Source organism: Dermochelys coriacea, chromosome 17 (genome assembly GCF_009764565.3).
Source record: "Dermochelys coriacea isolate rDerCor1 chromosome 17, rDerCor1.pri.v4, whole genome shotgun sequence".
NCBI lineage: Eukaryota > Metazoa > Chordata > Testudines > Dermochelyidae > Dermochelys > Dermochelys coriacea.
Window position 1 is genome coordinate 4,555,337 of NC_050084.1, and position 12,942 is coordinate 4,568,278.

A 12,942-nucleotide genomic window follows, 5' to 3' on the forward strand; every position below is an offset into this window, starting at 1 on the left:
CCCCAAGGTACCAACTATTTTACCTTTTGCCCTTGGACTTTATTGCTGCCATCACCAAGCATCTAACAGATATATAACCGGGAAAGAGCCCGCTTGGAAACGTTTTTCCCCCCCCCAAAATCTCCCCAAACCTTACACCCCCTTTCCTGGGGAAGGCTTGTTAAAATCCTCACCAATTTGCATAGGTGAACACAGACCCAAACTGTTCAATCTTAAGAACAATGAAAAAGCAATCAGGTTCTTAAAAGAAGAATTTTAATTGAAGAAAAAAAGTAAAAGACTCACCTCTGTAAAATCAGGATGGTAAATACCTTACAGGGTAATCAGATTCAAAACATAGAGAATCCCTCTAGGCAAAACCTTAAGTTATAAAAAGACACAAAACCAGGAATATACATTCCATTCAGCACAACTATTTTATCAGCTATTTAAACAAAACAGAATCTAACACATATCTAGTTAGATTACTTACTAAGTTCTAAGACTCCATTCCTTTTCTGTTCCCGGCAAAAGCATCACACAGACAGAGAGAACCTTTGTTTCTCCCCCCCTCCAGCTTTGAAAGTATCTTGTCTCCTCATTGGTCATTTTGGTCAAGTGCCAGCGAGGTTATCCTAGCTTCTTAACCCTTTACAGGTGAAAGGGTTTTTCCACTGGCCAGGAGGGATTTTAAAGGTGTTTACCCTTCCCTTTATATTTATGGCAGACCCCAAGGTAAAAGGTTCCATATTCCCATCCCCGGCCAGGCTATCTGCTCTCCCCATCAGTGGCTCACACCTATGGCAGAAAGCTGTGGCTCTGCATGTACTCCTTGAAATCCCAACTCGGGAAGGAAGAACCAGTTGGGGTTGTTTGTGTGTAAACTAATAGAGTGGGTTTATTATCTCTATTACAGTGCTTAGAGGCTTAGAGGCCCCAGCCGAGATCAGGGTCCCATTGTGTCAGGTGCTGTGCAGACATGTAGTCAGAGTGCCTGTCCCAAAGAGCTTACGCTGTATATGGACAACAGGTGGGAAGGAAAACCAAGCCGCAGACCAGGGCTTGAGGCTGAGCAGAGGAATATGTAAAATCCCAACTGGGAGCTTTAATTTGCATTGCTGTAAACAAGATTTTGCTCTCCTAGGCCCTTGGGTGAGTGGCTTTTGCTGTGATGTCCAAAGAGGCTCAAAGACTCCGTCCCATTCCTCATTCAAACTGTAGACCAAGATTGAGATGCATCAGCTTTGTTAGAGAATATTAGATGATTCAAGCTATAAATGACTTGTTATGCCAGTGGAGACATGGAAGTTCCCTTGTGCAGAAATAGATTCCATAAAATGCTATTCAGGTGTTGTCTCCAGGAAATACACCTGTTTGTATGGTCTACTCCATTTCAAAGTCAGCAGAGAATCAATAACTGCCCAGCCACTTTCTGAAAGGGACACTGTCAAGTTAAAAATCACATAGGGAGGGTGGGGTTCTTTTACCTGACTTACTCAAATTGAAAGAATTTTAAAACTCTAACAGTTTTTCCCTGTTTAACTTGTATATTGCAGTGAAAATGGATGAGATCATTTCATTTGTGTTTCTTGTCAGTTTCAATGCTGCTATGTTTGGGTCTTAGAGTTTGTAGGGAAATGATTACTTCATTTTGGGATCATTTAAAAAAATTTTTTTCTGAGGGTCTTAGGTTTTGTTTAAATGTTTTAAATCAGGAGTAACACAACTGGAGGCAGTGGGGCAGATTCTCCTCTCACTGATTCCAGTGTAGATCAGGAGTGAACTCCCCTGGTATCACTAGTTACGCTGATGTAAATGAAAGGAGATTCAAAATAATTGTTTTTGCAGAACCTAAATTCTGGGGGGAAACTTGCCTTCAAAGTGGCATTGTGAAGTGTTGGAGCTATTGACTTTGTTTTGTGTCCTTCTCTTTCTCTCTCCTTATTTTCAGAAAGTCTGCACCAAATGTGGAATTGAAAGTCTTGGGACCCAGAAACGCCCTTTGTGGCTGTGCAAAATCTGCAGTGAACAAAGAGAGGTAAAGAGCCACAAAGGAGAACGGTGCCTTTGTCCAACGTAAATCTGTGTAAGAAATAAATGCCTGGTGCCAGAAACTCATGTGCTTTGCCTCCGAGAGAGGGGGAGGGAGTGTGGGGTAGACTTGCGATACTAAGCTCATTGTCAGGTTAGCCTGACAGAGGCACACTGAGGCGAGAGGTCTAGCTTCTGAGGGAGATGGGAGGAGTGGTGGTGGTGAATGTCTTAATGCTTCCTTTCTGGTGAGTCATTGGCCATAGGGGACACCTAGCATGGTCTGGTGGGTAGGGCACCGGACTGGGAGTTAGGCGATGTGGGTTCTGTTCCCTGCCCTTCCATTGGTTTTCCGTAGCCAGTGTAAACAAGACTACCACTTTGCACAGTGCTGGCCCTTATGTAGTGGTAGAGAAAACCTATCACATAGCTGCAGTGGTATTTTCCTACTTCTTCCAGAGCAAAAGCAGAGTAATTTCCACCTTGGGGTTTTGTGTTGCAGAGTCCTAGACTGCTTCCACGATTATTTAATGTATGGCATCCCCCAACCATGGACCTCACCCAGAGCACATTGAATTTTATTGGCTTTCCGTTGGCTTCAGATCTGACTCTCTGTCTATCAGGTGCCTTTCACTATGGTATCTAAGCGTCTACACTTATGAAACCCACACACTGTCCCAGTTCCATTTGAACTCTAAAGCCCAGCCAATGCGTCCCTTCTTGTCACCTGCTTAGCACTCCAGGGTGTCTACACTGCAGTCAGAGGTGTGATTGCAGAATGTGTAGACATACCCAAGCTAAGCTATGATCTAGGTAGTTCCAGTAATAGCAGTGAAGCTGCAGCAGGGTAGGATAGTCACTCAAATACATACCCAGGGTCCCAGGTGAGCATGTACAGCCAACCCTGCTGCCCCTTGGCTGCTATGGTTATTTGCGCTAGCTGGATTGAAGCTAGCTCAGCTGTATCCATTCACACCTCTCTTTGCAGTGTAGACATTCCCTTAGTTGTCTGGCAGTTTCAGAAGCATCAAACTGCATCTAGTTCTTGGGGGATCTTTGCCCCAGCCATCTCTAGAATCTCTTTGGCTCTGAATGAGGCATTTGGGGTGCAAAGTCTCTGCAGACAGCTCTTCCAGAGGCTGCTTTGGTTGCATAGATCAGAATAGGGCCTCTTAAACTGCAAAAACTAACCCCAAAAAGTGTAGATGAAATTTTGAAACATGGAATGTGTCCGATAGGTGAAGATGCCCCAGTGTGGCAAATTGCAGAACTAACTTGGTCCAAGAAAACCCTTCTTGCAGTCGTTTGGCAGCTGCATAACTCCGTGTACGTAGATTTTAAATGGAAAAGTTGTTTCTGTGCAGGTGTAATTGGCAAGCTCACATTTAGCTCAAGCTCAGTGTCCATGGACGCCTTGTGTGTATAATTCTGGGTTCACAACAGGACGGCCATGCTGGGTGATGCGCCTCTAGTGATCTCCAGTGAGGTAATTCTCAAGCTAGTGAGTCATCCACGTGTTCTGTTCCCCAGACTCAGGTCCAGGTTTGTAACGTAAGTCAAGGCATGCTTTGTGCTCTACAGAGAGCTGCATGCTGGAGCTGAACTGAAATCAGTCTCTGCCTTTACTTTCTCTCTTTCCCGTGCATTATCTTTTCCCATCTTGGATTAATTGCCTTTTTAAAAAGTCTTTATATAAAAATAATAAAAGTCATGATCACTAGACAGAAAAGAACATTAAAATGTCCAGTAATAAGTGTTATATGTGCCCAGCATGCCAGGTGACGACACCCTTCAGAGCTTTCTCTGTAGCTGAAACCACAGCTCCAACCGAAGTGCTTCTCTGTCTAATGAAAACTGATGGAACTTTCTTCTTAGACTAGCAGTAAAATAGCCTTATCTCCTCCTCTCTTCCCCCTCCCAATTCTGTCTCTTCGGTTTCTTTTCATGTTGCTCGCCAGTGAAAGTAATGGCTTGGGCAACCTTGGACAGCAAAGTGCCGGAACAGCTAGTGACACAGCAAAGAGCACTGGAGGGGGACTCGGGAGCTCTGGGCTCTATTCCCAATGCTGCTGCTGAGTGATCTTGGGCAAATCACATCACTGTTCTCTGCCTCAGAGAGAACTCTGTTTCCCTGTCTGTAAAATGGGGATGATGAGACTGACCTTTGTAAAAGCGCTTTGAGATCTACTGATGAAAAGTGTTATGTAAGAGCTGGTGTTCTGTATTATACGATTCCTCTGCCCCTGGTGACGTGCCTTGGGCTACCAATCCATTTTATGATATTCCTCCCTTGCCTCAAAAAGCAAAGGAATTCGGGAAAAATCTAATGCCCAGAAAACAAGTCCTCCTTCCCTGCTTTATTGGTACTGCAGTGAGAGTGGCGCTGTGGCAAGCAGGCTCCTGCAGTTGGCAGTGCTAGGGTTGTGCCTAGCATGTGCCATGCTGGAGCCAGTTGTAGAAGGTGGCTCAGGGGCTGTGATATCATGGAGCTGAGAGTACTGTAGCCCTTTGCAAACAGCAGTGAATTTCTGCAGTCCCCTGGTGTGGGAGGGAACTATAGATCCCTGTTTGACAAGTTGGGAACAAAAAGAAAAGGAGTACTTGTGGCACCTTAGAGACTAACAAATTTATTAGAGCATAAGCTTTCGTGAGCTACAGCTCACTTCATCGGATGCTGTAGCTCACGAAAGCTTATGCTCTAATAAATTTGTTAGTCTCTAAGGTGCCACAAGTACTCCTTTTCTTTTTGCGAATACAGACTAACACGGCTGCTACTCTGAAAAAAGTTGGGAACAGGCAAAGTACTTAAGACAGCTTCAGCAATGCAGATAAGAATGTGCTTATCTCACTGAGTCAGATGGATTTAAGCACATGTTTAACTTTAATCTCACACTTAAGTGTTTGCTGCATTGGGACTTAGGTGACTTGCCGAAGGCCCTGGAGAGTTGGTCTCAGAACTCTGATCAAAACTCCTGGCTTCCAGTCCTGTGCTCAGACCACTCCTCATTCAATCCCCATCTTAGCAGACCCAAGGGTGGGTGGCCTGTAATTATTACACCACTCTGTGGCATTCAGGAGACGTGCCCCCAGCAGACACACTCATATGTGATGCCTCCAACTGGCTCGCTCTCGGCACCTCATCAACACTCTGGTGTCAGCCAGTAATTTTCTGAGCCATGGCTCTGTCTATCTGTGCATGATATTTATGGAGTTCTTAACCTCATTGTGCTATGCTGACAAGTGAGAGGGGGAAGGAATTTGGATCCACTGTGGGGAATCTTTATGGACTAAATAGCACAGAAGCCAATTTACTAAATCTTATAAACCTGGGCTCTCCTCCCTGCCAAACAATTTTTTTCCTTCAGCAGCCTCTGCGTGCAGAGTGAGGGAGTCTCCGTTAATTGCCATGTGCTTCCATGCTCAGGATGCTGCCTGTGTCATCGTTGATGTGACGCAGGTGTTCATCACAACAGCACTTGAGTATGCCCTCCCCAGCCTCAGAGCCACTGCCCAGCACTGGTCATGTAGGGAGAGATCTTGCACACGCCCAGTAACTGGTAGGGTTGCAACTCAACTGAGTCCCTTCCGCAGGCTTGGGCATCTGCTACCTCCTTTCCAGTTCCCAGGAGTTCCTCGCTGCAGACTGCTGGTCTCCACTTCCATGGTGGAGAGCCTATAGAGAGCCCATCTCTGAGATAGCTGGGGCCCTGCCAGGCAGCACCTTCAAGGTCAGCCCCAGGATTTAGAGCTGGGCCAGCTCTTAGACTGGCATGCAGAGCTCTGGTGCAGCATCCTATCTATCTGGATGCCTGGCCTGACTGGTGCTCACCCAGCAGGGGTGTTACTGTGGCCTCCATGGAGGAGTGCAAATGGAGTGAATTGCAGTACTCCGTCTGTCTGAGCAATGTAACGAGGAACAAGAGACATACTGGACAGCGAGCTGTGTGTGTTGTTGAAAGGGCTCCATGGAGCTCATTTTGCTGCTTTTTGTTTTGTTTTGCTGACTCCCTGCTCCTTTGCTGGATTCTCTACGTATCCTTGCCCTCATTTACTGGTGAGCTCTGATGGGGCCCTGCCCTACCACCTCTACTGAACACTGGCCCCCGTTTAGCCATGGTGGGAGCCTTAGCCCTGGTCTACTCTCAACATAGCCCCCAGACACTGTTGGTGTAGCAGCACCAGCACTGGCCCCATGTGTAGACCATGGCAAGCCGGGGTTTGCATTAACTCAGTCAGTGCATGTCTTCGTCTATGCTGAAGGGACAGCTCCAGAATAGCTGCGCTGATTGCTCAACCGGAGGTATAGCATAACCTTGGCATAGACGAGGTGCCTTTGGTTGCCTGTGTTTTAGCGCTGTGTTGTCTGGTACTGCTATCAAAGCAGGACCAATCTCAACTAAATCATCCTAGCCAGGGCTTTAAGTTGGGCCTTAAAAACCTCTAAGGATGGAGATTCCACCACCTCCCTAGGTAACCCATCCAGCGCTTCACCACCCTCCTAGTGAATAGTGTTTCCTAATATCCAACCTACACCTCTCCCACTACAACTTGAGACCATTGCTCCTTGTTCTGTCGTCTGCCACCACTGAGAACAGCCTAGCTCCATCCTCTTTGGAACCCCCCTTCAAGTAGTTGAAGGCTGCTATCAAATTCCCCCTCGCTCTTCTTTTCTGCACACTAGATAACCCCAGTTCCCTCAGCCTCTCCTTATAAGTCATGTGCCCCAGGCCCCTAATAATTTTTGTTGACCTCCACTGGACTCTCCCCATCCTTTCTGTAGTGAGGGCCCCAAAACTGGATGCAATACTTCAGATGTTTCCTCACCAGTGCCGAATAGAGGGGAATAATCACTTCCCTTGATTTGCTGGCAGTGCTCCTAGTAATGCAGCCCAATATGCCATTAGCTTTCTTGGCAACAAGGGCACACTGCTGACTCATATCCAGCTTCTCGTCCACTGTAATCCCCAGGTCCTTTTCTGCAGAACTGCCGCTTAGCCAGTCAGTCCCCAGCCTGTAGCAGTGCATGGGATTTTTCCATCCTAAGTGCAGGACTCTGCACTTGTCCTTGTAGAACCTCATCAGATTTCTTTTAGCCCAATCCTCCAATTTGTGTCGGTCACTATGGACCCTATCCCTACTCTCCAGCATATCTACCTCTCCCCCGCAGCTAAGTGTCATCCGCAAACTTGCTGAGGGTGCAATCCATCCCATCATCCAGATCATTAATGAAGTGTTGAACAAAACTGGCCCCACGACAGACCCCGGGGGCACTCGACTTGATACCAGCTGCCAACTAGACATTGAGCCGTGGATTACTACCCTTTGAGCCCGACGATCTAGCCAGCTTTCTATCCACCTTATAGTCCATTCATCGAATCCATACTTTTTTAACTTGCTGGTAAGAATACTATGGGAGACCGTATCAAAAGCTTGGCTAAAGTCAAGATATATCACATCCACCGCTTTCCCCACAGAGCCAGTTATCTCATCATAGAAGGCAATAAGGTTGGTCAGGCATGACTTGCCCTTGGTGAATCCATGTTGACTGTTCCTGATCACCTTCTTCTCCTCCAAGTGCTTCAAAATGCATTCCTTGAGGACCTGCTCCATGATTTTTCCAGGGACTGAGGTGAGGCTGTAGTTCCCCAGATTCTCCTTCTTCCCTTTTTTAAAGATGGGCACTATATTTGCCTTTTCCAATTGTCCAGGACTTCCCCCAGTTGCCACGAGTTTTCAAAGATAATGGCCAATGGTTCTGCAGTCACATCAGCCAACTCCCTCAGCATCCTTGGATGCATTAGATCTGGCCCCATGGACTCGTGCATGTCCAGCTTTTCTAAATAGTCCTTAAGCTGTTCTTTCACTACTGAGGGCTGTTCACCTCCTCCCCGTACTGTGCTGCCCAGCGCAGCAGTCTGAGAGCTGACCTTGTCTGTGAAGACAGAGGCAAAAAAAGAATTGAGTACTTCAGCTTTTTCACATAGTTTCTCACTAGGTTGCCTTCCCCATTCAGTAAAATGTCCTGGTGGGTGGTAAAAACAGCGACACCCTCTCGACACTAGCTCTTCCACTGGTGGAGCTACTTTGATGCTAGTACAGTGGTGGGAAAATGCTGGCACAAGCAAAGCCTGTGGTTCAAACCAGGGCCATTTTGAATCACGTGCTTAACTTGCAGCATGCCTGGAAATCCCAGTTTAATTATTTCCCCAAAGTGGAGGTGCTTTCCTTACTTGGGGCTGAGTTCGGGAGCAACCACATAGCCTTTTTATGTCAGTCTGACCCAGAAGCTGCGTAAATCACCTTGATCTTATATAAAGCACTCTGCCCCCTCTTGCCCGGTCCTGTGTTCTAAGTGACAGCAGGACAAAACCATAACTCCAGGCATCCCAAATGTTCCCCTTCCTGCTTTTCTCCCTCCACTGCCTTGCCATTTAAAAGCCCACTAGGGCATTAGGCTGGAGTGGTGGGTTGCAGAGAAAATAAATTATTTTACCATTGTTCCCTTTTAGAAATGTACGATGATTGCTGTGTGTATCTGTGCAGAGGAGGGGACTTTCAGTCATTCCTTGCTTAGCAGTGTTCTGTTCTCAAGGCGTTTTTGTGTGTTTTGCAGCTCGAGAGATGCACACCGTTTACCCCGAGTTCTGTTCTCTGAGCAATTGGTTATTTGAGTAGGTGGGATTGGGAGATGTGATGGCATGTGCCTCTCTGCCGCTGTGCTTGGGAGGACGGTGTCGATCAGCCAGTGGCGACTGAAAATGTCCTTGTTTTAAATCCCTTGTAAAACGTCTTGGAGCGTGAGATGTACAGAATGAGCTGTAACACAGCCCTCAAGGAAAATGCTTCCTTGAGAAAACAATGAGCCTGTGTACTTTTATGCCAGGCTGTCCAGCCAAGCTCTTTCCCAGCATCGATCAGTGTCCACTCTGAACCCCGCACCTACTGGCAAAGTGGGCAAGTTCTGTCACCCCATTTTACAGACTTACGTCCTCAGGAGACTAAACTGTTGTGTGTGCCACCGGCAGAGAACGAGAGAGGCTGAGATGGCACCGATGCCCATGCAATGTCAGGAAATCGATTAGGTGGGCTATGACCCGCACCCCATTCTGCAGAGGAAAGAGCACACACACACAAACTCACACACCATGTCTGTGCCAATCTGATCTAGGGGAATATTCCTTCCGAAGGGATCGGTAGCAAGGCTGGGACAGGAGCATGCTGCTGGGCAAGTAATGACACGGTGTTCTTAGCCATCTGCCTAATAATTGAATGGCGAGAGATTGGAGGGCTCAGGGGACAAAGGGAGGTTTTTGCTTCCAGGTGATTCTAAAGCTGCTTCCCTTTTCTAATGGCTAGTGCCCAACACAGCACATCTTCACACCTCCTTCCCTGCTCAGTCCATTGAGAATCCTACAGATTTTTTGGAAACGGGTTACTTTTAAACAAAATGACAGGTTTCAGAGTAGCAGCCATGTTAGTCTGTATTCACAAAAAGAAAAGCAGTACTTGTGGCACCTTAGAGACTAACAAATTTATTTGAGCATAAGCTTTCGTGAGCTACAGCTCACTTCATCGGATGCATTCGGTGGAAAACAAAAGTCACTGGCCCAGTAAGGACTTGAAGCTTAGTTTTGTTTATTAGCAGCATGTGGTGCTGTCATGTCAGCTGAGTGCTTGTTTTGGGGGTGTGGTGGTGTGTTAATTTAATGCATGTGGCATAGCAGTGCATTGTTTCCTATAGGTACAACATTGGTGCTTTCACGCCCATTGCCTGTGTCACGGTTCACCAAGGCAGGTCTGTAAATCTTCCCTTAAGATTCAGTGGGTGAAGGAGAGCCGGGGGGCTGCACATTCAGCCCCACGTTTGATCTTCCTTTGAACAGTGGCTCTGGAATAAGAGCATTAACATGGCCTTTCATGCACCCATGTTGGTTGAAGGCCAGAGCTATGGAATTAACAGCAGGTCCAAAACTGTATTCCAAATGGATGCTTGCCAGTGCACAGAGGTGGGTTCCACAGAAGGCTTTTTGCTGTAACTGAGCAGCAGTATTGAGAAGCTAATGGGAATGGAAGCTTTGCTCTCTGCTGCTGATTGCTTCCAAGGTAATACACGGAAGTGTCCAAATTATCCATCCAGAAAGCCAACAGTGCTGCCTTGGGTGCATGTCCTCACTACACGTGTGGCATAATGCAGGCAAATAGTTTCCCGTAAACCATCACCTGGTCCCAGACATGCCAGAGTAACACACAGGAGAATGGTTTCAGAGTAGCAGCTGTGTTAGTCTGTATTCGCAAAAAGAAAAGCAGTACTTGTGGCACCTTAGAGACTAACAAATTTATTAGAGCATAAGCTTTCGTGAGCTACAGCTCACTTCATCGGATGCATTTGGTGGAAAAAACAGAGAATGGCTCTTGTGGCCCTGTGGTGGGCATGGTATTTCGGCAGTGGTGCAGCACTGCTTGCTCAGGGCAGGAGCATGACTGTGCAGCTCTGCACTTTGAGTCTACCTCAGACTCACGAGAAGAAGTACCAGGGCTCGTGTGCGCCCATGATGGTTTGCCTCACCTCGTGCTAGTACTGGATACCTGCCCTTGAATTAGCAGCCAGGTGATATGGTGAGCCACTGGGAATGCCCTCGCAGAAGCAGGTGGGCGTGGAGGCTGGGGAGGAGGGGAACACTTTGTCAGTTGGGACATCTGGGAGGGATAGCAGCAGACTGGGAGTCGGTGCCCCTGGTTCTGTTCCCTGCCCTGCCGCTGACTTGCTGGGTCATGTCACTTTGTCCTGGGCATTAGTGGAATCACACTCAGAGGACAGTTTACCTCAAGTACAGGAGATCTGACTTTTGAAGAAGCCTGAGGCTCCCCTGGCTGCCTGGAAAATGTCCCTTTTCTATCACAACGAGCCTGCTCTGGCTGGCTGCTGAAATGGAGAAGCAAAACAGGTTCAGTCTGGCTCTGATGATTTGGCCTAGAGAGCATCCTCCTGCTGCACTCAGGAGGCCGTGTAGTTCTGCAAAGGTATCTGTTCTGGCTCACTATCTCCCTCCTTTCCTTCGCATACTGGAGCATTCACAATGCAGGGGAGATGGTATCTGCACTGCCACGACTGCAGTTAGCTCCCCAATGGGCCTGAGCCAAAAACAAGGCCCAAATAACACAGGCTGGTATTTACATTGACTTTTAATGGGAGTTAAGTGCCAAACTCCCCTAGGCCCCTTTGGAAATCTCAAACACAGTCATTCAGAATCCTCATTGCTCTGTTTCCTTGAAGCATCTGCTGAGCAGGCTGCTTTGAATAGCAATAAGGAACAAGTTCCTCTGACACAGTGTCTTATTTCTGGAGAGCTGTGGTGATTAATGGATTCTGCCTGCGGCTGGCGCGCTGGTGCCCGAGCTATCCAGAAGCAAAACACCATGTTCAGCAGTGCTTATTTTACTAAGTGTTGTGTGCAGAAATAACATGCATGCACGCACTCACCCACGAGCGAAAGTGCTGCTGAGCAATAACACGGGCAGGTAAACTGGATGGAGCCTGGATACAGTTCCTGATCAAAGATCAGCTGTGCAATCCACATTCCCACCCTGCCATAGAAGGAGAGGGTTTGTGTCCCTTGCCATGAAATGCGGTTGATCTGATCTGCATTAGGCTACGACTGTTCTCTCGGTGACACACAAGCAGCCCCAGCTGTGCCACTGCCCCCCTCCCCGGTGTTGTTTACTGTAGCTTAGCACTTGTGATAAAGGCACTGTTCTTTCTGGGCAAGTTTTCCTAACAGATGCATCCAAGGCTACAGATGGATTTTAAATGGGACCTGGATGATGTGTACCCAGCCCACAGTGCCATCTGTAGCAATGCGGGCTCAGATAAAGGCAATCCAATCTCATGTTCCAGAGGCCAAGCTCATCACTGTGGGGATCTGAAAGCACGTCTTACCCTTCACCCCTGCACCATGTGCAGCATCACAGAACTGGCAAGGAGCATTAGCTGGAGTTGCATCTAACCTGCTCCTGAGGAGTCCCCAGACAGGAGACTGGACAGGACAGGCCCATGGACTGATCCAGTCTAGCAAATTCCTCTCTGTAAACGAGCATGTAATCTAGCTATCTCCATCACCTGGCTTGATAGGGCAGCTCTCCCTCTTCCATCCAGACTGGTGTCAGCAAGGGGATTGTAACAAGGCCAGTTGCTAACCTGGCTGAGGTTGGTAAAGCAGTAAGCTGCTCTCAGGGATGCCGGGGTATTGCAGATGCACAGCCGGCACGGTTGGCTCACTGGCAGAGGAACAAGTGGAACTTTTTGCGACAGCTATCAGTGGAATAAGGCCAAGGTCTTGAGGGCTCTAATCAGGGCATTTGTGGCAGCAGGTGTGGTTCCCAGAAGCCTGTGCTGTGACAACTCGAGTTGCCTGGAGGCCGTCCTCCATTGCTGGAAGACAGTTTGGTGTGAGAATGAGAATCTTCACCTTGTGATTCCTTGTACCCGCAGTTCTGTGGGTCTCACGATTTCCCACCCAGAGAAGGGCCAGTGAATGTCTATCAACTGGCATGAAATACCCATCTTGATGTGTGCGGGAGAGGCTGCCCCAACTCACCACGATACCTTTCCATGCCTGTCCAGCTGAGCAAACGGCCTTCCTTACTGTTATTTTTCTGAGTCCCTGCATGGCCCATTAGCGCTGTACTTTGGCTGGCTTTGACTGATCCTGCCAGGTTCTACTAAGCGACTTCCTGAATTACCACTTACTTTATATCTCTCTATATTTATATATCAGTAATTAGTGATGCTATCATCATAATTAAAATCCTCCTGGAAGCGTTCATGCACATTTACATCTGAATTGACACAGCCACATTCGTAGCGATAACGAAAACAACTTAAGTGGGAGCAAAGGGGGAAATAATTAAAAAAAAAGCCCAGCCATTCAATCC

General features: G+C 47.6%; 1 protein-coding gene across 7 annotated transcripts in view; it reads left to right on the forward strand.

Annotated features, from left to right (window-relative positions):
- The window catches only part of RPH3AL (rabphilin 3A like (without C2 domains)), a 125,627-nt gene that overhangs the window by 43,798 nt on the left and 68,887 nt on the right, over positions 1-12,942 (forward strand). For all 7 annotated transcript variants that reach the window (XM_043499354.1, XM_038376249.2, XM_043499355.1 and 4 more), the window contains exon 5: positions 1,931-2,017. In XM_043499354.1, the coding sequence (XP_043355289.1) occupies positions 1,931-2,017 (87 nt within the window). The remainder of the gene's footprint in view (positions 1-1,930; positions 2,018-12,942) is intronic.